The 25,439-nt window shown below is 43.7% G+C and overlaps 1 protein-coding gene across 1 annotated transcript in view; it reads right to left on the bottom strand.

Moving 5' to 3' along the window:
- LOC145392974 (importin-4-like) overlaps positions 1–25,439 on the bottom strand; it is a 332,091-nt gene that overhangs the window by 221,956 nt on the left and 84,696 nt on the right. The window contains exons 4-5 of the mRNA XM_080267268.1: positions 24,704–24,880; positions 3,203–3,319 (exon numbers count right to left, since the gene is read on the bottom strand). Of these exons, the coding sequence (XP_080123394.1) occupies positions 3,203–3,319; positions 24,704–24,880 (294 nt within the window). The remainder of the gene's footprint in view (positions 1–3,202; positions 3,320–24,703; positions 24,881–25,439) is intronic.

Below are 25,439 nucleotides of genomic sequence, written 5' to 3'. Positions count from 1 at the left end.
AAACTAGTAAGTCAAGAGCTAGGCCTCTCGTCTGATGTGTTGTGCCCTCTGTCTTCGTCGCAGTCTATGTCGTCATCCGTACCTGTCCCTAACCAAGAGTATCGCAGCAAGCTACGATCCCACAACAAAAGTGATTAAGGGAGTATCTACTCTTGCAGAAAAAAATGTGGCTGTGGCTCAAACTCCTCGTGCGTTGCTTGGGGTGGACCTATGGAAAGACATCGGACATGGACACGACTGCGTTAATGCCAGGAGCACTGAAGAGCCCACTTGGAGAAGTCGTGGTAGTGGAAGATGCAGTATGCGTCTACTATCCAATGGAAGGCTGTCTCCAAACGCCAGATATTGTCAAGGAGGTCTCCAAAGGCTTGTCGAATCTCAGACAGCAACTATTGGAAGTGGGAAAGATGTTTAATCGAAACCCACGATTGACAAACTCTGACACTGAAGCTTTGTTGAGCTTCAGACTAGGCATATAGACAGGCTCACCGACAGGCTCACTAACTTGCATGTAGCTTTACCTAACGTACACTCTGATCTTTCCAAGCATGTCCATGCACGTACTAAGAGAGGACGTGGATAACTCTTTGGTATGGCATTAGATAAGGATGTAGTGCAATTGGGTAGACAGATGCATGACTTGACACTGGCCGCTAAAGCCAATAATAGATTAATCATGCATGTGTATAAACAGTTAGATGAGTTCACTAACAAAGCTAACGAGATAATTAGGATTACCAACCATCTAGTAGAGCTTGTGAACAACATCTAAATTAATCTACTAACCCTAGCTAACTTGGTGTTATTCACTGAGTACTTACATGCTCTCGACGAGTCAACCACTGCTTTGGAGAAGCATGCAGCCAATATGGTGGACGGCTTAATCGATGCAAGTTTGAACAGGGTTAATGCTTTATTGCTGCCTACTAATATATTAACAAATGCACTTGATATAGCGATGTGGAAGCATGGACTTATGCCACTCTTTGATCTGAGTCAACTGGAATATTATTACCAACTGTTAGAGGCCCAGTTGACCCATGAAGGCATCCTAATACTGGTACCTATGAGGAATGCTGTAACATACCAGGCATGGCGGTTCATTTCCTTCCCTTTTGCTACTGCTAATAATACACTTGTTGTTAATGAAGAGGGTCCAGAGGTGCTAGTTGTCTCAGATGACAAGAAATATGTAGCAGAAATGACTGTGGATGAATTTGAGAAGCGTAAGGCCTCATTTCTTGATCTCCATGTATGTCCTGCTTTGCATTTTGTCTTCGTATCATTAAAGGTAGAGGAGCGTAAGAGGGCCTTGTTGAACACAAATACTTCCTCTGCTCTGCAACGTTGCACTTTCCAACCCATTCAATTGAAGTCAGTTTTCCATGCTCATATTCATGCGAAACAGTACTTTTACTTTCCTGAGACAGAGGATGTAACTGTGATTTGTGCCTCACAGAATCAATTCCTTACAGTAAAGGGGTACTATATTGCACCTGATTTTTGTGAGTTACACAGTAAAGAGATAGCAGTTCTGCCTAGCAAGCATCATCTAGCTTTGACAGTGAACTTCTCATCCCAGTTACGACCCTTTTTACCTTCATTCAATGTTACTTCTTGAATGTGAACAGGCTGTCTCATGTATGAAAGGAGCTTACCTTCCCCTCCCACCTGAACAGGACTGATTTGGAGCCTTATGTACTGTCCTATCTTCCTTCATACCTTTCTCGTTCCTATTTTGGTCCTGGCGTTGGTCTTCTACTTATTGTGGTCTTGTCCTGTGTTTGTGGTTTAGGCTAGTATTTTAGGCGCCAATTAGGGAACCCACTGATACCATGTGTCTGTACTCGCGGATTGCAAGTGGATGTCCCTGAATAGTTAGCTACCCTACACTCTGGTTAGGCTACACGGTAGTTAGGACAACAATGTCGACGGGGACGTCTATGGTGTGGCCGAGCGATGTTCTGGTGTCAACATTTTTTTCCATATGAAGTTGTAGTATCACACATTTTACATAATAATTTTTAAAGCTGTTTAGTCATAATTAACAGTGTGTAATGAAGTGTGAATGATGAACAACCAAATATCATTTCGCTATTAGCTGTGGTATAGGAAGAAGGTGGATGGCAGACCACAAGGGGCCACCCTGTTTCAATTATAAAATGAAGGTTAGGAGAAGTGAAAAGATATCTGAATAAGTGCATAAGTGTAAAGTCCAGGGGAACCATTTATTATGTTGGTATATGTGAATGTACTTAATACCATTTTATAGAGGTGTATAATGTGCTAGTAGAGTTGTCATTTATCTCTACTTTTTGCATAAGCCCAGAGTATATGTAATGCTCGGCACCTCACTTTTTAGCTGACCTAAGCACCGCACCCTTGTCCGGCTCGGTGAGTGTACAGCGTCAGAGAGATCGCTTTACAGTTATAAAGGGAGGTGGTGTCGCTCCTACATATCTCTCGGGTCGCAGTTATATTATTCTGTACCCAATAAAGAGAGATTTAATCTGCTCATTTCTGTCACCCTACGCTACCACTTAATAACAGACCAGCTTCCACCTTCTCGTGGCAGAGGACCTTTGGTGGGAAGTGTCGGGCAGTGACGGCGAGTGGCTGATGTACTACAGACAGTGTCGTCGATCCAACACGGTGGTCTAGTTATACTATACAGCAGAACACTTAATATGTAGTTAACTGCTACTCCATAACGGCTACATTAAATTGGTGGCCAGCAGTGCGACGATACATTTTATTGGTGCTAGCGGTGGCACGATATATAGTGCTAGCCGTGTACCGATACAAAGCTATATTTCTTGATATCCTTCAAGCAGCTTGACTTTTTCAATTTCATTCCATGTCCTCTTGTTGCTCTCTTATCCCATACAAACAGATCTTCTTTGTCAATTTTATCTACTCCCACCATGGTCCTGAACACCGCAATCATGTCTCCCCTCTTTCTCCTTTCCTCTAACGAAGGCAAATCCAGTTTTTCCAGCCTCTCTCTGTATGACAGGTCTGTCAGACTGGGGACCATCTTGGTTGCTGTTCTTTGTATTCTCTCAATCTTGTTTATATCTTTCTTTTTGTGTGGGGACCACACTACCGCTGCATAGTGTGTGTGTGTGTGTGTGTGTGTGTGTGTGTGTGTATGTGTGTGTGTGTGTGTGTGTGTGTGTGTGTGTGTGTGTGCATTTCTTACCTCACACTCAGCCAACACATCAAATAACTCCATGCCTTCAGCAGCCTGGTCCTCATCTCGGGTCAGCAGTGCTTTGATGGCCTCCAGAACCTTCGGCAGCAGTGTCTGGAACTCACTCTGTGCCAAAGTCAACATATCAGACACACACATAACGAGTTCATGCTCCTATGGGGTGGGGGAGTGGGAGGGGATAGATTTTATCATATGCAGTACTCTGCTGTACAGCTCCAGACAGATGAAACGGCTACACCCCATCCACCAGCGACTTGGTTTGGGTCTCAGTGGTTCTGGTAACAGTTGCAGGTGGAGGGAGGGGGGATGTGGGAGGGTGCGGAGGGGAGAAATGTGGGAGGAGTTATATAGGGGGTAGTGTGGGAGGGTGAAGAAGCAGCACAGTCTGGCTGGTGGGAGGGGGAGACGAATGGTTGGGTAGCGGAGACGAGAGTCTGCTGGAGGGTAAGACAGGTGAGTGTGATTAGATGAAAAGAAATTACAAAAAATGAATTATTATAATATCTGCTGCATATATTGCATTTTATCTACTAAATAAAAACACCGTCTATTATTCACCTCCGTATTTGGGTATCCTATTCATTATTATTATCCTTTGGATATTAGGCAATAAATAAAGATATTGGACGGTCTTTCGGACCCGAACCAATTTTTTCATAACTTTTTTCTTCAGCTATTTCCGTATTCCTATTATCCCTCGTGCTTGAAGTCCCCCTTTTTATCACTTTCTCCTACGCCCTACATTTTTTTTTAGGCATAAAGCAGTTTAACTTTCTCTTTAAATAACCATATTTGTCAACAAATATTCCTTTCATTAATCTATTTAATTACCTGTTTTCTTTCAATATGCATTTGTCTAATAATGGGTGTTACACCTTAATTGGCGCCGCTATTTGACGTTTTGAATAAATTTGGTCTAAATTTACGCATATATTGCAGTCTCTCTCAAGTAGGCTGGCAACCTCACACATCCTCCCCCCTGCTTTCTCCTTCTCTCGCTACCCGTTCCCTCCTTTCCTTTTGTAGTACAGTAATCACTCCAATATCCGGATCAATAGAGCCATCGGTAGGTTCGGATATTGGTTTTGTCCGGATATTGGGCCCCAGCTTATGGACTTGTACTTACGGACCCTAACACAGAGAAACACCTATACAACTCCCTCCGGACATGCATAGCACCTATTTAACACCCAAATCACACCAATAAGGCACATAAATGACTGAAATAAATGCAATAGACACATAAAATGTGGGTTTAGAAGTATGTTCATACATTAATAAACATTCTGGTACTTATGGACTCTAACCGAACCTAACCTAACCGAACCTAACCGAACTCTGAAAAACACATTCCTACTGCACATGCATGAGGTAAGTTTAGTATGGAAAGAAGTACAGTATGACACTTTCAGGTAAGTATAGTATGGGAAAAAATACAATATGAAACATTCTGGTAAATATAGTATGGAAAATAGTACAACATGAAACATTTTGGCTACTTACAGCAAGTCCCTGGCCACCTCGATGAATAACCGCCTCCTCTCGGACTCTGACAGTAAGAACGATTTCCTGAAGCACTTGCACTACACTCTTCCTGAAGTCTTGCACTGAACTTAGTCACTAACACACAGAAGTCCGTTCTTTTCACAGTGTTCACTTTAGTCCAAATAATGTTCCATTAAATTTAAGTGTTGCACATTAACTTTTCCCAAGTTTTTTAAGTTTCCAAAGCCAAAACAAAGAAGGTTAGTTACGTTAAATTTCTTTTCTACTTAGTCTTTTCTCCCAACTTGAAAACCTTAACACAACACACCGTTTTTTCACTGCACAACACTCAAAATTCCCGTGTGGTCTAGTGGAGAAGTTCTTGCTGTTTATTCACTGTCAGAGCCCGAGAGTATCACTGGCAGGCGTCCAAGGGGTGCATCGGTGGGTAGTGGTGATGGCGTACCGACTACAGAAGACTCTGAAGACAGCCGCAAACTCATGTCGAGCGGTGACTCCACTGTAGCTGATGTGCTGGGCTGTGGCTCGGAGCATGAGGGCCTGTCTTGGGGAGGCAACGGAGTGGAACCAGGGCTTGGCACAGCGGGGGTCACGGGCCTGAAAAAACTGTCAATCGTTGACTGACGCAAGGACCGACGATTCTGGCGATTGATGATGCGCTGCCGGAAAGCACGCACTTCCTCCACGAGTCCCAAGGGCCCCATCTCCCTGTTGCAGTCCGGGTGTTCCAGGTAGTCTAGGACGAACTCTAGATGTTCCCGGAGTGCACTCAGCTTGGGGATGGCTGGAGTAGTGTCCTGCTGGGCGGAGTCTGCATCATCATCGCCTTCGTCGTCGGAATCTTCAAGTTCGGGACTGACACCAGCAACCGAAGACGCGATCTCGATATCAGACAACGTCTGATACCCAGGATCGCCCTCGTCGTCGTCCAACCACTCACGAACATCGTCCACATCAACATCGTCGCCGTGCGTACGTAGCCGTGCATGGAAGTCATCCACGTCAAACCCTAGGAAATCGTACTCCACATCTGTTCCGAGAAGCAGACGAGACCAACCATTTTCAAGAGTTTTCACAGGGACTTCCTTCCATGCACTAGCCCAGTTGTACAGCGCAGACTTGATGTTGTAGCGGCGAAGGTTTTCCAAAGTCCGCTTGCCTCGAGTGTCACGTCCTTCCCTGCGCTCGTCCTCGTCCTCGAGAACCACCATCACCTCGTCCAGGAACTTCCGACGGTACAGGCGCTTTGTTGCCACGATCACTCCTTGGTCCATTGGTTGAATGAGAGCAGTCGTATTAGGTGGCAGAAACATGCACCTAATACGGCCATTCTCAGCAACCAAGTCCTTGTCGCACGGGTGGGCAGGTGCATTGTCGAGGAGAAGGAGAGCCTTTACCTGGTCGCGAGGAATTCCCAGTGTCTTCGTCTGGTAATGTATGACCTCCTTGACGAAGTGATGGTGAAACCAGTCTTTGAAAATCACAGCTGTGAACCATGCTTTCAAAGAATGGTACCATACGACAGGAAGGACATCCATCACCCCACGAAGGCACCGAGGCTGCTTTGCACGGCCAACAATAACGGGCTTAAGCCGGTGCATGCCGTTAGCATTGGCACAACACAAAGCAGATATCCGTTCCTTAGAAAGCTTGCGGCCAGGTACACGCTTCTCCGTCTCATCGGCGAGAGTGTTCATTGGCACCGAGCGATAGAATAGGCCAGTTTCGTCAGCGTTATAGACTTGACCGAGAGTGAGGCCCTCCCTGTCGATCAAGCCTTTCACCTTGTGCCGAAACTCGTCCACTCCATCCTCGTTAGCGTCCAATGCTTCGCCATGTGCTTTACGGTTAGTAAGGCCATGTCGCAACTTGAACGCGAAGAGCCAACCCTCGGATGCCTTGAAGTCTAGGGCGTCGTGAAGCCTTGCAAACTTCTCAGCAGCAGCCTTCAGCTCCGTTCCACGTACCATCACACCAGCTGCACGTTGCTGTCGATACCAAATCAACGTGGAGCGGTCGATCTCTGCATACTTGGGAGTAAACATAACCTTCCTCTCCACGTTGCGTTTGCTTCTCGACGAGAAGTCAGCCGTGTACTGCATGAGCTTGTCTCGGGAACGCTTGATATCAAACAAAGTCGACCGGGCCAGGTTGAACTCGCGGAGAATGCGAGAGGAAGACCAACCCGCATCAACCTTCTCCAATATCTCCCGTTTCTTCTCCAGAGTCAACACCACTCTCTTCCTTTTCTCAGGAGGCGGGGCCATCATCACACACACTAAGAGTAGGGCAGAGAGCAGCAGGAGGCCTTGCAGCAAGTACGGCACCACCACAAAAGCGAGCACGTGGGCAGCCATGACGAAGAGCGTAGGTCTTGTCGCGGTGAGAGACAGGCAGGAAGTGGGGAGGATGCAGCGGCGCTCTATCGGACGTCGGAGGAATGACGAACCAAAACAATGCTCTCACGCGGCGCGCGCGGCAAGTTCAAATTACGGACGGCAAAAAATCGATTTTTTTTCCAAATTTTTTGGATTTTCGGACCATTTTGGGAATGTTTGATCCCAGGACGATAAGGTTCGGTTAGTGGGGATGTTCGGTTATTGGGCGTCCGGATATTAGAGGGATTACTGTACTGTTTATCTATTCTTTCTCATATTTTTAACCTCATTCCTTCTTACAAACTTTTAGTGCCATAGGAAATTCTTCCTTATCACCTACAGTCCTACTACATGAAAGTGGAAAAAACTGCCATCGGGAAAAGAATAACTGGAAATTTATGGCGAAGGTTACGATATTAGTTATTTATAATGAAAGTGTTGGCAGATACGCATTCTTGACGTGATTATCACAGCCACAGCATTTCGCCTTCATAAAACAGAAGGACTATAGGTTTCATGCATTACCTCCTTACGTCCAGCATTACTGTGCAGAACGCCATGTATAACACATTAAGGACCACAAGGACAGTACTGGTAGTCATCGTGATTCTCATGAATCTCTCCATAGGCTATTGAAAACAGCGCTTTATGCTCAACTTCAGAATTATGTTCTCATCATGGCAATGATAGGCAAAGATAATAAAAACAATATATACAACCAAATTATCATTTATTATACAACAAAGCTCAAACTGCCTCCGTGCTGCAGTCTCAAGGGTGTAACCAGCTCACACAATCACATGTAACCTGAAGAAATTAAATACATGATCCTATATATATATACTGTATATATATATATATATATATATAACCATGAACAACACTGATCTAAAATTTATTGTGTTGGGTAAAGCAGAGGACACTAACTAGCATGGCAACCTACCACACGGAAACCACCATGTTGCACTACACGCCACAGAAACCGATGCACAGACCATGATATCAGCGAAAAGACTATGAGAAGAGTATTGCACGAAGCAGGGTTGCATCACAGGACCCTAGCAAACGTTATGTTGACAAGCCAGAGGATTTTTGGAAGTGTGTCACTGAAGGCGCAACTGCTGGAGAAGGAATAATACTCGGTGAGTATTATTTCTGAGGTTTTCGCTTGTATAAACTAAACTATTCAGTCATACATGACCATAAAAATATATTAATAATTACTGCAGGGGGACAACCAGTTTCGTTACAACGTCAGTCCATACAGAGAAAATTACTTTGGGTATATAGGGTTACTCGATGTTAAATTCATAAGTGTAGAGCCTGTATGATTATATATATATATATATATATATATATATATGATCAGTTTTTTTTTTTTTCGGGTAGCACGGAGGCAGTTTGAGCTTTGTTGTATAAGAAATGATAATTTGGTTGTATATATTGTTTTTATTATCTTTACCTATCATTGCCATGATGAGAACATACTTCTGAAGTCAAGCATAAAGCACTGTTTTCAATAGCCTATGGAGAGATTCATGAGACTCACGATGACTACCAGTACTGTCCTTGTGGTCCTTAATGTGTTATACATGGCGTTCTGCACAGTAATGCTGGACGTAAGGAGGTAATGCATGAAACCTATAGTCCTTCTGTTTTATGAAGGCGAAATGCTGTGGCTGCGATAATCACGTCAAGAATGCGTATCTGCCAACACTTTCATTATAAATAACTAATATCGTAACCTTCGCCATAAATTTCCAGTTATTCTTTTCCCGATGGCAGTTTTTTCCACTTTCATGTAGTAGGACTGTAGGTGATAAGGGAGAATTTCCTATGGTACTAAAAGTTTGTAAGAAGGAATGAGGTTAAAAATATGAGAAAGAATAGATAAACAGTACTACAAAAGGAAAGGAGGGAACGGGTAGCGAGAGAAGGAGAAAGCAGGGGGGAGGATGTGTGAGGTTGCCAGCCTACTTGAGAGAGACTGCAATATATGCGTAAATTTAGACCAAATTTATTCAAAACGTCAAATAGCGGCGCCAATTAAGGTGTAACACCCATTATTAGACAAATGCATATTGAAAGAAAACAGGTAATTAAATAGATTAATGAAAGGAATATTTGTTGACAAATATGGTTATTTAAAGAGAAAGTTAAACTGCTTTATGCCTAAAAAAAAATGTAGGGCGTAGGAAAAAGTGATAAAAAGGGGGACTTCAAGCACGAGGGATAATAGGAATACGGAAATAGCTGAAGAAAAAAGTTATGAAAAAATTGGTTCGGGTCCGAAAGACCGTCCAATATCTTTATTTATTGCCTAATATCCAAAGGATAATAATAATGAGTAGGATACCCAAATACGGTGGTGAATAATAGACGGTGTTCTTATTTAGTAGATAAAATGCAATATATGCAGCAGATATTATAATAATTCATTTTTTGTAATTTCTTTTCATCTAATCACACTCACCTGTCTTACCCTCCAGCAGACTCTCGTCTCCGCTACCCAACCATTCGTCTCCCCCTCCCACCAGCCAGACTGTGTTGCTTCTTCACCCTCCCACACTACCCCCTATATAACTCCGCCCACATTTCTCCCCTCCGCACCCTCCCACATCCCCCCTCCCTCCACCTGCAACTGTTACCAGAACCACTGAGACCCAAACCAAGTCGCTGGTGGATGGGGTGTAGCCGTTTCATCTGTCCGGAGCTGTACTTTGGCATTCCCTTATTCAGAGAATTTTCTCATTCTCTCTCTATGTAACACAACATTATTCTTCCTGCTCCTCTCTATGCACTTCTAAGTTTGTATTCTAAGGTGTTTGCTAAACTCCAGGCTTCTGATTCAGAAGTGAGGAGAGAAAGGACAAATTGATTATACAACTATCTCTTTTGATATTAAGACAGTTGCATATCTTTCATGTACTTACCATGCGATGGCAGGACTGAAACCAATGCAGTCTATTTCCAAATGATATGGCTGCTGCTGCTTTTAGAAAGCTCAAAATGAGTAAAAGTTTCGACACACTACCAGCTTAGTACTTTGCAACACCTTAGCTGGGCTACCTTCCAAAGAAGATAACCAGATACCCAAGCTGCCTTTTTCCAACTGAGGTGACATAAATGGTGGCAGTGTTACCCTGTGTCTATCCTGGGTAGTGTTATTTCTCTGGATTTTGCTTTTGTTTCCTTTATTTTCAATCATGCACCTTTGGATGACTCTACACAGTTGTAACAGGCCAAATAGTTTCCTGTAAACCTGGAATTGATTTATGGTACTACCCTGGGTGGTAATCTGGTGGTTTAGTGGGTTAAGGTGATCCAACTAGACCGAACCTGTAAGGGCTAGTATCCGAGGGATAGTTGGAGTTTTTTGCTCACATGATGCCACATGGGGACAAGCAAAGCTAGTCACCCTTACCTTGAAAGTTGGGACTAAGTAACCTAGCTCAGAATTCCTTTGCACTTGATGGGGGGGAGGGGGGGAACAGGATAACGGATGGTTAGATAAGTAAATCACAAACAAGCGTATTCAAGACCCATGCTGTATCACTTCACAAAAAAAAAAAAACTTGTTACAAGGAACAAGTTGACATACTCATGAACCACTATGCAAACATACAAGTAAGTCACCTGGCACCAACACACAGGGTTTGAAAAACAGTCTTCTCCACACAGGCAGTCCTTTCCCCTCGAACACAATGTAACCCCTTTCACTCCAGAACTGATACATCTGAAAATACTGTATCAGTTTTCCAAAAGAATTTTCTAGTACAATTCTATCTATCTATCTTAATGCCAAATGCCTTAATCCAGTATGAGGTGGCCACAAACAAATCACCTCCGTGTCGCCCTGCCCCCTGGCATTTCATTGCCCTGCTCCCAGCTCACACACCCCTCTCTCATATACCTCTCCACTCCATCCCTCCATCTCATCCTTGGCCTCCCCCTCCCTCTCCACCCCTCCACCTCACTCACATACACTCTCCTCATCAGTCTCTCACTCTCCATCCTCTCCACATGTCCCAACCACCTCAGTGTGTTTCTCCTAACGCTTCCTATCACATCCATACCCACACCACAATGCTCCTTCACTTCCTCATTTGTCAGTCTGTCTCTCCATGTGACTCCACATGCTCCTTTCAAATAACTCATTTTCACTCCTCTCACTCTAGACTTCTGTCCCTCCAACAAGGTCCAAGCTTCACTTCCATACAATTGTTAAAGAGAAATTTTTGCTGCCTCAAAAAAATCACGTTTAAATTTCTGCAGTTGCTGCCATGTTTACAAAGCGCAGTGGTACTTACTAGTCACACTGACGTTGTTTAGCCAAGCTGGTGCACTAGACTGGGGCAAAGCATTTCTTATTCCTTAGAAAAGCTCATGAGCTAGCAGGGAACATTCACAAACGTAAGCTAGCTTGTGAGCTCGAATAATAAACGAGTCATTCGTCACCGTGCTAGCTCACGAACTCAGTTAGCTGGCCTTACTTGACCCATGTCACTCACGTAAGTGATTTCATCATTTTCTGTTAAGCCACTGTGGACAAAATTGCCATTTTTCAATGCTAAACTTGCACACTTAAATTCTGAAAATGTCTTCAAAGAAGCATAGCAGTGATGATAGCAACTGCAGTAATAGGAAAAGAAAACAGAGTGTTATATACTACATCAAAGAAATGTGGAAATTCTAAAGAAGCTATACAGAAATGTTGCAGAAAGCAAGCTATGAAACAAGTATGGGACTGGAACAATTGTGTATGACCTGAGAAATGTGAAAAATATTGAAATTTAATGCAGCAAGTGAAAATACTGGATCTACAACAAATGGGAAAAATTAAATGAACCTTAATGTGCCACTGTTGATGAAGTACTATAAGATGATTTAAACACCATAGCATGATGGAACTGCTATGTCCAAACCTTTCCTAATTGTGATAGCCAAGGAATTCCACTACAAGTTACTGTAATATCAGTCTTGCGAATATTCCACTGGCTAGCAGAACAGACATAAATGCCATGGAATAAAGTGTGAGAAGGCTTGTGGGATAAAAATGCCTCCTGACAAGGATGCTGCACAAAAATTTTTGCACAAATCATTGGCCAGTGAAAATCTCAGCCCTAAGCTGAACAAAGAATATCTCTTCAACCTCTAACATCAGCATATCAAAGTGAACAATATCTTGAGATCCATTAACTTAAAATCACTAAACACAAATCTCAGCAAGTCTGGCAGTCCTCAAACTGGCTTAGCTGATCTCAACTACAACAGGTAGCTGTCGTATCAACACAATGGCAACCAGTGAAATACCGATATGCTCTTTCATAACTTGATGATCCTGTACTGTACTGCATAATGTAGTCGAGAGAACTGCTTCTATAATTGTTCTTCACACACAGGATAATTTATACATGTCTACTTGGGCAGTAGGATGCTGGGGGTGAAAAATGGTAACGTAAATTAGGCCTACAACATTCTGTCTATCTATCTATTGCCAGATGCCTTAATCCCGTATAGGGTGGCCACAGACAAATCGCCTCCATGTCACCCTGTCCCCCGCCATTTCACTGCCCTGCTCCCAACTCACACCCCCCTCTCTCATATACCTCTCCACTCCATCCTTCCATCTCATCCTCGGCCTCCCCTTCCCTCTCCCCCCCTCCACCTCACTCACATACTCTCTCCTCATCAGTCTCTCACCCTCCATCCTCTCCACATGGCCAAACCACTACAGTGTGTTCCTCTTAACACTTCCTATCACATCCACATCCACAATATTAATGACAAAAATAATAATAATAATAATCAGTATCATCCGGACCTCCTTTCCCACCCTTGGGCAGGGTGAGAAGTAGCAACGTCCCAACAGCCAATGTTTGCCCAAGTCAATGGGCCACACTTCTATTCACTCATCATTCAAGTTCTCAAAATCCTAGCTCCACTAGGGGAAAAAAAGAAAAATGTTCTGTAGCTTCACAAATACCTATATGATACAGCCAATCCAAACGTTGTCACGTTAAAAAGGGATGCCAAATCCCCTGGCTTTGTGCTTCTCCGCACAAAATTCATCCAACCAGCTCAGACTCTTTGTCAGTCCCCTAGCCTCACCAACTTCCATACCTCTCTTCCTCACATACTCATCCACCATATCCCTCCACCTTCTTGGCTTACCTTGCTTCCTCCCTCCTTCGAATTCACTCTGATATACCTTTTTCATCACTCTATTGTCATCCATTCTCTCCACATGACCAAACCAACTCAGGACACTCTCATCGATTCTGGTGTCCATAGACATCCTCATTCCACATCTTGCACGTATCACATTATTCCATATCCTATCCACTCTGTACCCCACATACATTCCTCAGCAGTCCCATCTCCACTGCTCTTACTCATGATTTTTCATTTTCATGCCACACCATAGTCTCACATCCATATGTTAAAGTTGGCACTGAAACTCCTTCATGTAAGCCTTGAGCAGCTGCAACATATGAAGCCTCACTTTCTTATCAAGGCCTTCATAGCATCAGCCACTTTCTTTCCTTACGCCACTTCACCTTCCACTTTTTTGCACATTTTCCTCTCTTTTCTATCACTGTACCCAGGTATTTGAACTCTCTCACCAATTCCAGTCTTTCTCCATTCACTGTAACATCACACTGGAAGTCACCTCTCTCAATAACCATCACTACTCTTTTCTACATTTACTCTCAAGACACGATGCTAACAGACATCTACAAAACTCTGCACTAGTCTACCAAGCTCTTGTCTGGTATTTGCAAGTAGCACTGCATCATCAGGATACAACAAGTTTGAGATATTCCATCCATCACCATGCACTACCAACGACTAACACTGCATCATCAGCATACAACAAATCTGAGATACTCCATCCATCACCAACGACATCCCTATCTCCATTACTCGTGTTTTTACTTCTCTCATCACCCCATCCATATATATACTGTATACTGAACAACCATGGGGACATCAAACAACCTTGTCACATGCCCACACTGATTGTGAACCATTCACTATAAAGCCCATTTACACTTACACATGCCTTACTACCATTATAAAAACTCTTATCGGTACCTAGCAGCTTACCAGCTACACTTTACATGCACAAAACCTTCAACAATCCTTCACTGTCCACTTGTCGTATGCTTTTTCCAGATCCATAAATGCCAGAAACACCTTATTTTCCAGATCCATAAATGCCAGAAACACCTTATTTTCCTTCTCACATGTCTTTTCTACTATCTACCTCACTGCAAAATATTTGGTCCACATATCCTGTGCCACTCCTCAAGCCACCCTGTTCATTACTCACTAAAAATAATAACAATAATAAGTAATCCCTCGATTATCCGGACATCTATTATCCGAACAATCTATTATCCAGACGCTATGATCTGGCTGGTCAGAACCATTATTCCTAAATTTTTCCAATTTATTCGGACAAAACGCTTGCATCCGGGTGGAAATTATTGCCAAGCGAACATTTTCGCCCGGCAGGATCATTTATTTTTTCATGTCACTGCAGTGGTGATTGCTTGTTTGTGGTTGATGGATCTGCTTGACCATGGTAACTGCTTGGCTGTGGTTTATAGGTCTGCTTGACCAATAGCGTAAAACACCAGAAATAAGAGTTGTACAATGTACTGCAGTGGCCTTTTACAATGGTTTTCAAAGTTAGGGTATGTACGAAATGGGACCAGAGGAGAAATCCAAGATCCAGACGGATCCACTATCCAGACATGCCTTTGGCTCTATTACATCGGATGATCAAGGGATTACTGTAATAACAAGTGCATTCAGCACTGCCATGCAATACAAGGTCCAATACCGGATGATAACCTTACACATGTAATTGACCTTAGGAGTGGATTGCTGTTTGTTCCATGTGACACACCATCATGGCATGGGGAACAATTGTGTGAAGTTATATAAAAGTCTGTCCAGGCATGTAGAAGTTACAGAGCAGACACAAAATTGAAGATGACCTTGTTTGAACCCCATGAGTGACCCTGACCTTGGGAATAGATGGCTGATTGCTGCATGCAACACAGTCATGGTATGGGGAACAACTGAATGAAGTTATATCAAAATCTGTTCATGCATGTGGAAGTTATACAGCCATGGTCCAACATCCAGATAATAAGTACATCTGGATAAATGAGGGACCATGGTAATAATACAAGATAATAAACTGTAGTATGAATATGGTGACTGTTGAAGGGAATGGCAAGGGACAAATGGGTATCTATTCATATGGCTATGGGAAAAAAAAAAAAAAAAAAAAAAAGCTTCCTGATCCCAACCATTTCAAAATTTGTGAAGTGCATTGTACTGTATTATCAAGAAAACAAAGAACTCTACAAGTACAGAACTTGATGGCATCAGCAACTTACATCTGAAATATTTAGGACCATGCAGCATCCAGGCCCAACAAACATCAGCAACTACTCACACTGTAGCATTCTCAACCAGTGGAAAGACAGAACTCTCTACCTATTGCCAGATACCTTAATCACACAAGGGGTGGCCACAAACAAAATTCCTCCATCATGACGAGTCCCCCGCCATTTCACTGCCTTGCTCCCAGTTCAACCCCTCCCTCTCTCCTATACCTCTCCACTCCATCTCTCCACCTCATCCTTGGCCTCCCCCTCCCTTTCCCCTCCTCCACCTCAATCACATACGCTCTCCTCATTCGTCTCTCGCTCTCCATCCTCTACACATGGCCAAACCACCTCAATGTATTTTTCCTAACGCTTTCTATCACATCCATATCCACACCACAAATGTCCTTCCTTTCCTTCATCTGTCAATCTGTCTCTCCATCTAATTCCAAATGCTCCTTTCAAATAACTAATTTCCACTGCTCTCACACTTGACTTGTGTCCTTCCAACAAGGTCCAAACTTCACTTTCATTAGTTAAGTGTTGGTACCACAATACTGTCATGTAGCAACTTTTTTACTTACATCCTCACTTCCCTGTTTCTTATCACTGCTTTCAAAGAACGAGCAGCAACCTTTCTTCCTTGTTGTACCTTTTCAAGCACTTCACCCTCCAACCTTCCATCCTTACTCATCACACTACCCAAGTACTTAAACACACTCACATATTCCATTTCCTCATCCTCCAAAATCACTGTACATCCAATGACTTCATTACTCTCCAAGACCATAACTTTACTCTTCCCTACATTCACCTTTATATCTCATTTCTTACACACACTTCTAAACTCATTCACCAAGCCTTACATTCCCCTCTGTCTTCACTCAACAATACACTATCATCTGGAAACAACAGTACAGGAAGTTTCCAAACGTTGCCCTCTTTTAAAGCTGCTCCAACATGCACTGCCCTGCCTTGTAACTCTTCTATAACTCCATCCATATACAGATGGAACAACCATGGGGACATGACACATCCCTGTTTCAATCCAATATTCAAACATAAAAATTAACTCAATTCGCAATCCACATGCACTGCAGCCTTGGCGCCTTCATACATGCTTTTCATGGCATTCACCAACTTCCCATTTACTCCATACTCTCTTAACCCCTTCGTTACCACATCCCCCCCCCCCTCCCCCGCTCACCTACCCCCCTGCCAAACCGAATTTCCCCCAGGCGTGGCTCTTTCGTGAGGTAGTATTTATTTTATCATTACATCGTTTCTATTTGCTTTATATTATTTATTTTTGTATTGGGAAGTAGATACTGACCACGAGATGTGTTTATGACATGTTAAAATAATGTCTATCTATCTATCTATAGCCTGACGCCCCAATCCCGCAAAGGGTGGCTGCAGACAAAACGCCTCCAAGTCACTCTGTCACCCACCATTTGACTCCCCTCCCCCCAACTCACCCCCCCCTCCCTCATATACCTCTCAACTCCATCCCTCCACCTCATCCTCGGTCTACCCCTCCCTCTCCCTCCCTCCACCTCACCTACATACACCCTCTTAGTCAGTCTTTCATTCTCCATTCTCTCCACATGTCCAAACCACCTCAGTGTATTTCTCCTAATCTTTTCAACCACATCCACATCTACCCCACAACGTTCCTTCACTTCTTCATTCGTCAACCTGTCCCTCCACGTCACTCCACATGCTCCTCTCAAGTAACTCATTTCCACTGCTCTCACTCTTGACTTGTTCCCCTCTTGCAAGGTCCACGCCTCGCTTCCATACGTCAGGGTAGGGATCACAATACCATCATGCAGTGACTTCTTAACTTCCATACTCACCTCCCTATTTCTCATCACTGCTTTCAGTGTACCAACAACCTTTCTTCCCTGCTGTACCCTTTCACGTACTTCATCCCCCAAAGTTCCAAATATATAGGGTACAATGACCTACACAACATATCTGAGTCATTTTCATAAAACTATGCCCCATGGCAAGGGCATATGGCAGGGGAGTGCAGCATCAGTAACAAAATTGCCATATGTCATCACACATGGGATCACAAAGCACCCAAACCAAGGAAAAGGAAGCCCAATAGGCCCCTATTATGATCGTGAGTACCCTAGTACTCACGATCGTATTTGGTTCCGCTGCCGACATTTCATTTTGAGTACGGGGGTACACATTTCGGAAATTCGGTAAAGAAGGGGTTAATATTTTCCACATTACTTGTCTATCCACCCTGTCATATGCTTTCTCCAAATCCATGAATGCCGCATACAACTTCTTTCCCTTCTCTAGAAACTTTTCCACTAAAGATCTGAGAATGAATATCTGATCTACACAACCTCTTCCCTTCCTAAAGCCTCCCTGTTCTTCTCCAACTAATTTCTCTGCTCTTTCTCTAACTCTGTCAATAAGTATCCTACCATACACTTTTCCTATTACACTAAGAACACAAATGCCCTTATGATTACCACACATTTCTTTTTTCCTTTTTCCATTGTACAAGAGTATAATTATGCCTGACTTCCAATCCTAAGGGAGTACCTTCTTCATTATTCTCTGGACCAGTTACTGCACTTTGGAAAGTGAAGGGGTAATGGGATGAAGGGGGGGCCATGATTCCTACCAGAATCACAAAATGCCTGAATTCATGTAGACTCAATACGATGCTCCCCAAAATTCATTATAAATCCTTGATTTCATTCAAATGATTCAATAACATTAATATAAGATACTTACTGCTTATATTTTTGGTAAATATCACATTCTTTTAGTACAAGTATTGACAACCCCCATTATCCAAATGACCAATATCCAAATTTTAGCTCATTTGCACTGTTTTGCATCATACTGTACCTCAAGATTCAAATCAATACAGGTATTTTCATTTACACAAAATTTTAATATGAAATTCCGTACAAAACTGATCCTTTCGACACAGTGACAGACCCTTTCAGCAGTGTACGGTTGCTAATTCCAAGCCACAAATCCAGTCACCGGTTGCACAACGCACAATCCTGGTGTGCGAACTCACATAACAAGGAAGACAAAATCTGAGACCAAAATATGGTCACAATGCAAATATGACGCACACAATGCGGGTGGAGGAAGATGGCCATGATTTTTTTAAAACCATACTATATTGCAACAATAGAGATCATGTGGCCAGAGGCCCAAAATTATGGTTTAAACCGTCATAACGCGGAAAAATAAGATCATAATGCAGTGGGAACAGATATAACGTGGCCAGTGATAGTCATGGTGTAGGATGATTCAGCCAATGACATGTGGCTGTCATGTGTCTGTCTATCTATCTATCTATTGCCAGACATCTCAATCCCGTTCGGAGTGGCCACAAACAAATCGCCTCCACTTTCCTCTGTCCCCTGCCATTTCACTGCCCCGCTCCCAACTCACACCCCCCTCTCTCATATACCTCTCCACCCCATCCCTCCATCTCATTCTCAGCCTCCCCCTCCCTCTTCCCCCCTCCACCTCACTCACATACACTCTCTTCGTCAGTCTTTCACCCTCCATCCTCTCCACATGGCCAAACTACCTCAGTGTATTCCTCCTAACGCTTACTATCACATCCACATCCACACCGCAACGCTCCTTTATATCCTCATTTGTCAACCTGTCTCTCCATGTGACTCCACAGGCTCCTCTTAAATAACTCATTTCCACTGCTCTCACTCTTGACTTGTGTCCTTCCAGCAACGTCCAAGCTTCACTACCATACGTTAGAGCTGATATCATAATACTGTCATGTAGTAACTTTTTCACTTCCATGCTCACTTCCCTGCTTCTTATCACTGCTTTCAAGAAACCAGCAACCTTTCTTCTCTACTGTACCCTTTCAAGCACTTCACCCTCCAAACCTCCATCCTTACTCATCACACTACCCAAGTACTTAAACGTACTCAAATTTTCCAATTCCTCACCATCCAACCTCACTGTACATTCACTGACTTCACCTCTCTCAAAGACCATCACTTTACTCTTCCCTACATTCACCTTTAGATGCCATTTCTTACACACTCTCCCAAACTCATCCACCAAGCCTTGCAGCTCTCCTTCGTCTTCACTCAACAACACAGTATCAACTGCAAACAACAGTACAGGGAGTTTCCAAACACTACCCTCTCTCACCAGGGCAACTCCAACATCCACTACCCTACCTTGTACCTCTTTTATTACCCCATCCATGTACAGATTGAACAACCATGGAGACATGACACATCCCTGTTTCAACCCAACCTTCAAAGAGAAAAATTCAATCAGTTCACCATCCACACGCACTGCAACCTTAGGACCATCATACATACTCTTCACAGCGTTCAACAACTTCCTATCTACTCCATATATTCTTAATACTTTCCACAATCCTTGTCTATCCACCCTGTCATATGCTTTCTCCAAATCCATGAAAGACGCATTCAACTTCTTTCCCTTCTCTAGAAACTTTTCCACTAAAGATCTAAGAATGAATATCTGATCTACACAACCTCTTCCCTTCCTAAAGCCTCCCTGTTCTTCTCCAACTAATTCCTCTGTTCTTTCTCTAACTCTGTCAATAAGTATCCTACCATACACTTTTCCTATTATACTAAGAAGACAGATGCCCCTATGATTACCACACACTTCTTTTTCCCCTTTTCCTTTGTACAAGGGAATAATTATACCTGACTTCCAATCATCCGGGACTCTACCTTCTTCCTAGGCCAATCTGCACATTTTCCACATCCATTCTACTACTATCTCTCCCCCATACTTCAGCATTTCACCACACATTCCATCAATTCCTGGGGCTTTCCGCAATTTAACTTTCTTTATTGCTTCCACAACTTCTATCCTACTGATTTCTCCCTGTCTTCTCACCTCCCTCCATCTCCCAGCCATTCCCCAGCCGCTTATACTCGCATTACTTCCATCCTCTATGTTCAACAATTCCTTAAAGTGTTCTCTCCATCTGCTCACTTTTTCTCCCTTCTCCAATAGTAACCTACCATTTTTATCTTTCACTCCCCTGCTAACTTCACTTCCACCCTGTCTTACTCTTTTCACCTCTTTCCAGAACATTTTCTTACAGTCCCTCCACTTTACACTCAAGTTCCTTCCAAATTCCTCATCCGCTCTCTTCTTACTCTCTTACTAATCTTTTCACCTCTCTCTTTCTTTCTACATATAATTCTCTCTTCCGCCTCTCAACTTCTTCCACGCCCCTATTTCTCATCCATTCATTGTATGCTTTCTTCTTTTGTGCCACAGCCTGTCTCACCTCTTCATTCCACCACACTGTTCCTTGCAGACCCCTCTGTCTTCTCTTCATCCCACACATCACATAACGTGCTGCACATATTTCTTCTGTAAATATCCTGCACACACCTTCTACGTCCCCCATCTGCTCCAATGCATATTTGCCCAATCGTCCCTCCACTTCTCTCATATACTCTGCCTTTTTCGCATCCTCTTGTAACCTTTCCGCTCTTCTTAAAAATACTCCTTCTTCCCGTCCTTCCCTTCATCTATTTTTCCATTCTAAATGGACCTTGATTCTGGCCACCACCAAGTAGTGGTCAGAAAGTCCACTCCCCCAACCTCTATAAGCTCTTGCATCCATTACACATTTTTGCATCCTTTCATCCACACACACATAATCAATCATTGCCTTCCTTTCATTCAGTTCACCAACCAGCCTTCTCATCACTCGCCACATATACCTGTGGATCATTTTGTGCCTGAAGAGGATATTGGCTATCACCAACCCCCTCCCAGCACAAATGTCCACTAACACACTGCCATTCTCATCTACTTCAGCAGGTACACCCCACTCACCAACTATTCCATCCACCTTCACATTCCCTACTTTACCATTCATATCACCAATCAAAAACACTCATTCCTTTCAAATTTTTCCATGCATACTTCCACATCTGTTCAGAACTCTTCTCTCACTCTGCTTGCATGATCTTGGGCTGGCGCATACACACACACAATCGCCCACATTTGTATTCCAACTTTCAATCTTACCCACACAATCCTTGACCCAACTGATCCATACTCTCTTATGCTCTTCTTCCATCTTTTACTCACAACTACAGTATACATACTCCTTCTTTTGCCCTCTCATTCTCACCTACTCCTGCACATATACCCCATCCATACTCCCATTCTCTCACACTCTCACCTCTCCATTCTGACTGGAATGCCTTAATTACCCACTAAACCATCAGGTACCACAATTTGGTTATATGGTTACCACCCACCACAGTAAATGGTTTCCTGGTGTACAGGAAACCATTTGGCTTATCACTCAGTGTACAGTCACCCATAGACAGAATGAAGAGGAAAGACTGAAGGAAAAGAAAGACAGAAGAGGAATGAATGAGTGAGGAGAGAAAAGGGCAGGAACCCAAGAGCAGCACTACATCGAGTGAGTGAATGGTAAGCGCCCCCATCTACCATCCATCCATCATCCAATCCTGTGAATGGTGAGCACCCCCATCTACCATCCATCCATCATCCAATCCTATGTTTCCCCAAGAGGAGTTTAGAAGCCCAGGCTAGGCAAGTTGGCCTTGACATTTAAGATGAGAGTGACCAGCCTCACTCATCCCTGAGTGGCAATATGCACCATACCCCAACCACCCCTTGGAGATAAATCTGCATATGCTCAATCCAATTGGAGCACCTAAATTACCCAATAAATCACCAGGTGCCATAATTTAGTTTTATGGTTACCACCCAGCACAGCAAATGGTTTCCTGGTGTACAGGAAACCATTTGGCTTGTCACTCATTGTAGAGCCACCCATAGGCAGAAGGAAGAGGAAAGAGTGAAGGAAAGAAAGACAGAAGAGGGAGTGTAAAGTCACCCGTGGGCAAAAGGAAGAGGAAAGAATGAATGACAGACAGAAGAGGAAGGGAGGGGGGAAAGGGCAGATACCCAAAGCAGCACTACATCGAGTGAGTGGATGGTGAGCGTCCCCTCCTACCACTGTAAAAAAATAAGTCCTGTTATCTTAACTATTTTGATTACAAAAGGGATGAAAACAAAGTGTACCCAATGTTAACCCTTGGTAAAAATGATAAATTGAATGACATATTGCTTTTATACCTATCTGGCAGTAACCTTTAGTGCATGTTTTACACCACCTCTGATGATTGGAGAATCGAGTAAAAAAAGATTTTTAAAAATCCCTTCTATTCAGATGGTGGCTGAGAACCAAACTTACATAACCTAACGATTAAATAAAAACATGAACATATATTATTGTATGGAAGAGGTGGTCAGAGTTATGCCCCAGTCACACTGCAGGTAAGACTTGTTGCAAACCTGAAAATCGCGAAACCAGCCTCCGACCACGGAGGTCTCCGAGCAGCTGTGTCACTGATTGGCTACTGGTGGTCGTCCAGTGTCTGTCCAGCGTTCATCTAGTGGGTGGCCGAACGGCAACCATGGCCAGGTACACACAGGTCAAGACACCGACGGGTGGCCGGCCGGTCGTCAGCAGGCCGCTGACAAACGATAGCCGGTCTGTGTCCTGTCACAGTTTAGACCGCAACCTCATGTAGCGGTCTAGGCTGCCACTAGACCGACACCAGCCGCAGATTGGCCGGCGGCTGGTCTCGGTCCAGCCCACCGCCTGTCACTCGACCAATCACCAGCTGGATGGCGGCCGGACTTCAACCACCACCCCGGACAGGAGGCCTGTGGATAGCAACTGCCACAGTCTAGCCGTCGCCTTGACGGAGTGCGGACAGCCGCTGCACAAAGTGGGCGGCGACCAGCCTCCATCCGGATGGCAACCACCGCTTAAAAAACAGGTGTCGCCAACCAGTTGCAGTCCGTAAGCCGGCCAGATGCAGTTCAGCCACCCACCGGGTGGCTTCCATGCCACAACATAGGTGGTCGCGGGGAGGTTTTTCGTGCAGCACGAAAAACCTCGCGACGAGTTTTTGGTCGCCCTGGTGGCCTGCGGATAGACCGAGACATATGAAGACCAGTTGTAAACCTCACCAAAACCACCCAAGACTTGCAGGTCACGGGTGGTTTGCGATAAGTCGTACCTGCAGTGTGACTGGGGCCTAAAGCAACAGAGAGAGTGAGAGAGAGAGAGAGAGAGAGAGAAATAATAATAATAATAATAATAATAATAATAATAATAATAATAACAGGTGATGTTACAATGAATGGAGAGAGACTGCAATTGGTGAGAGAGTTGGGTACAGTGATAAAACAGAGAGGAAAATGTGCAAAAGAAGTGGAAAGTAGAGTGACAGAAGGAAGGAAAGTAGCTGGTGCTATGAAGGCCATGATAAGAAACAGAGATTTGAGTGTTGCAGCTGCACAAGGCTTACATGAAGGAGTGTTAGGGCCAACATTAACATATGGATGTAAGACTATGATGTGGCATGAAAAAGAGAAGTCATGAGTGAGGGCAATGGAGATGGGACTGCTGAGGAATGTATGTGGAGTACAAAGAGAGGATAGGACGTGAAATAATGTTATTCGTAAAAGATGTGGAGTGAGGAGGTCTGTGGGCACCATTATCGAAGACAGTGCAGAGAATGGATAACACAGAGTGGTGGAAAAGGTATATCTGAGTGAATCTGAAGGAGGAAGGAAGTGAGGTTGGCCAAGGAGCAGGTGGAAGGATATGGTGGATAAGTGTGTGAGGAAGAGAGGTACAGAAGTTCATGAAGCTAGGGGACTGACGAGAGAACGAGCTGGCTGGATGAATGTTCTGAGAAGTGCATGATCAGGGATTTGGCACTTCTTTTTAACATGACAGCATCTGGACAGACTCTATTGGATACATTTATGTGAAGCTACAGAATGTGGTGAATGTTTTTGGCATATCGGATAAAGCCAGGATTCAGGGGGCTTGAATGATGAGTTAATGGAAGTATGGCCCTTTGGACTGGGCAAACTTGGGCTGTCTAGAAGCTGCTACTCATCACCCTGCCCTACAGTGGGAATGGAGGTCCGAATGATGATATATATATACATATACAGGTATATATAGATATAACTACCTGCTGCCTACAACAGGTATTTATTTTCAGCATCAGATTGTGCATTAAAAATTATCAATGACAAAATGAGCTAGGCAAATTCAGCATTTGTTTGCTGATACTCTATCAGAAAACACTTCTACAAACACTGACCATGTTATCCTGATCCACCAAGGGAGCAAAGTTGGTGAGTGCCTGGATGGTATGAAAGGCCGGGGGTGAGGAGGGGTCATCTAGGGTGGCTGAGAAGAGGTGCAGTAGATGGCCCAGGTGAGGCAGTAACTGGTCACCGGCAACACCACTCACCACACTCACCACATATACCCCTAGCTGTAAAACATATCAACACTTAGTACTGGTACTTCATAAAGACATCATACGACTAAAATCCATGCCGAAAACTTGGGTGAGTACGTTCCAGAAGCAGGATAACAAGAGTATGAATGCCATCAAGCACCCAGTGAAACGAATGATACAGCACAACTCAAGGTCTTTATGGATGTAATGAGTGTGAGAAAAAAATAATCCTGTATCATTAATACTAAATATAAAGCTGTACATCCATCCATCATCCAATCCTATGTCGCCCCATAGAGGAGTGTAAGAACCCAGGGAAAGGGAAGTTGGTCCTGACAATTAAGATAAGAGTGACCAGCCTCATTCATCCCTGCATGGCACTGCATAGCAATAACCTACCACCCCTTGGATATAAACCTACACAGGCTCATTCTGACTGGAACACCTTAACCCCTAATGACCTATGCCACACAATCATGCTTTTGTGTAATTTGACACGCCAGCCTATCCCGCACAATCAATAAAGACACACAAAAAACTGGGGGAGGGTAACTCCGCCCCTTTGGTGACATATATGGGATCAGACCAATGA

The sequence above is a fragment of the Coenobita brevimanus genome, chromosome 23 (assembly GCF_032717465.1).
Source record: "Coenobita brevimanus isolate Jiangsu-jjx chromosome 23, ASM3271746v2, whole genome shotgun sequence".
NCBI lineage: Eukaryota > Metazoa > Arthropoda > Malacostraca > Decapoda > Coenobitidae > Coenobita > Coenobita brevimanus.
The sequence above is the reverse complement of the archived record's forward strand: the minus strand, read 5'-3'. Positions and strand labels throughout refer to the sequence as shown.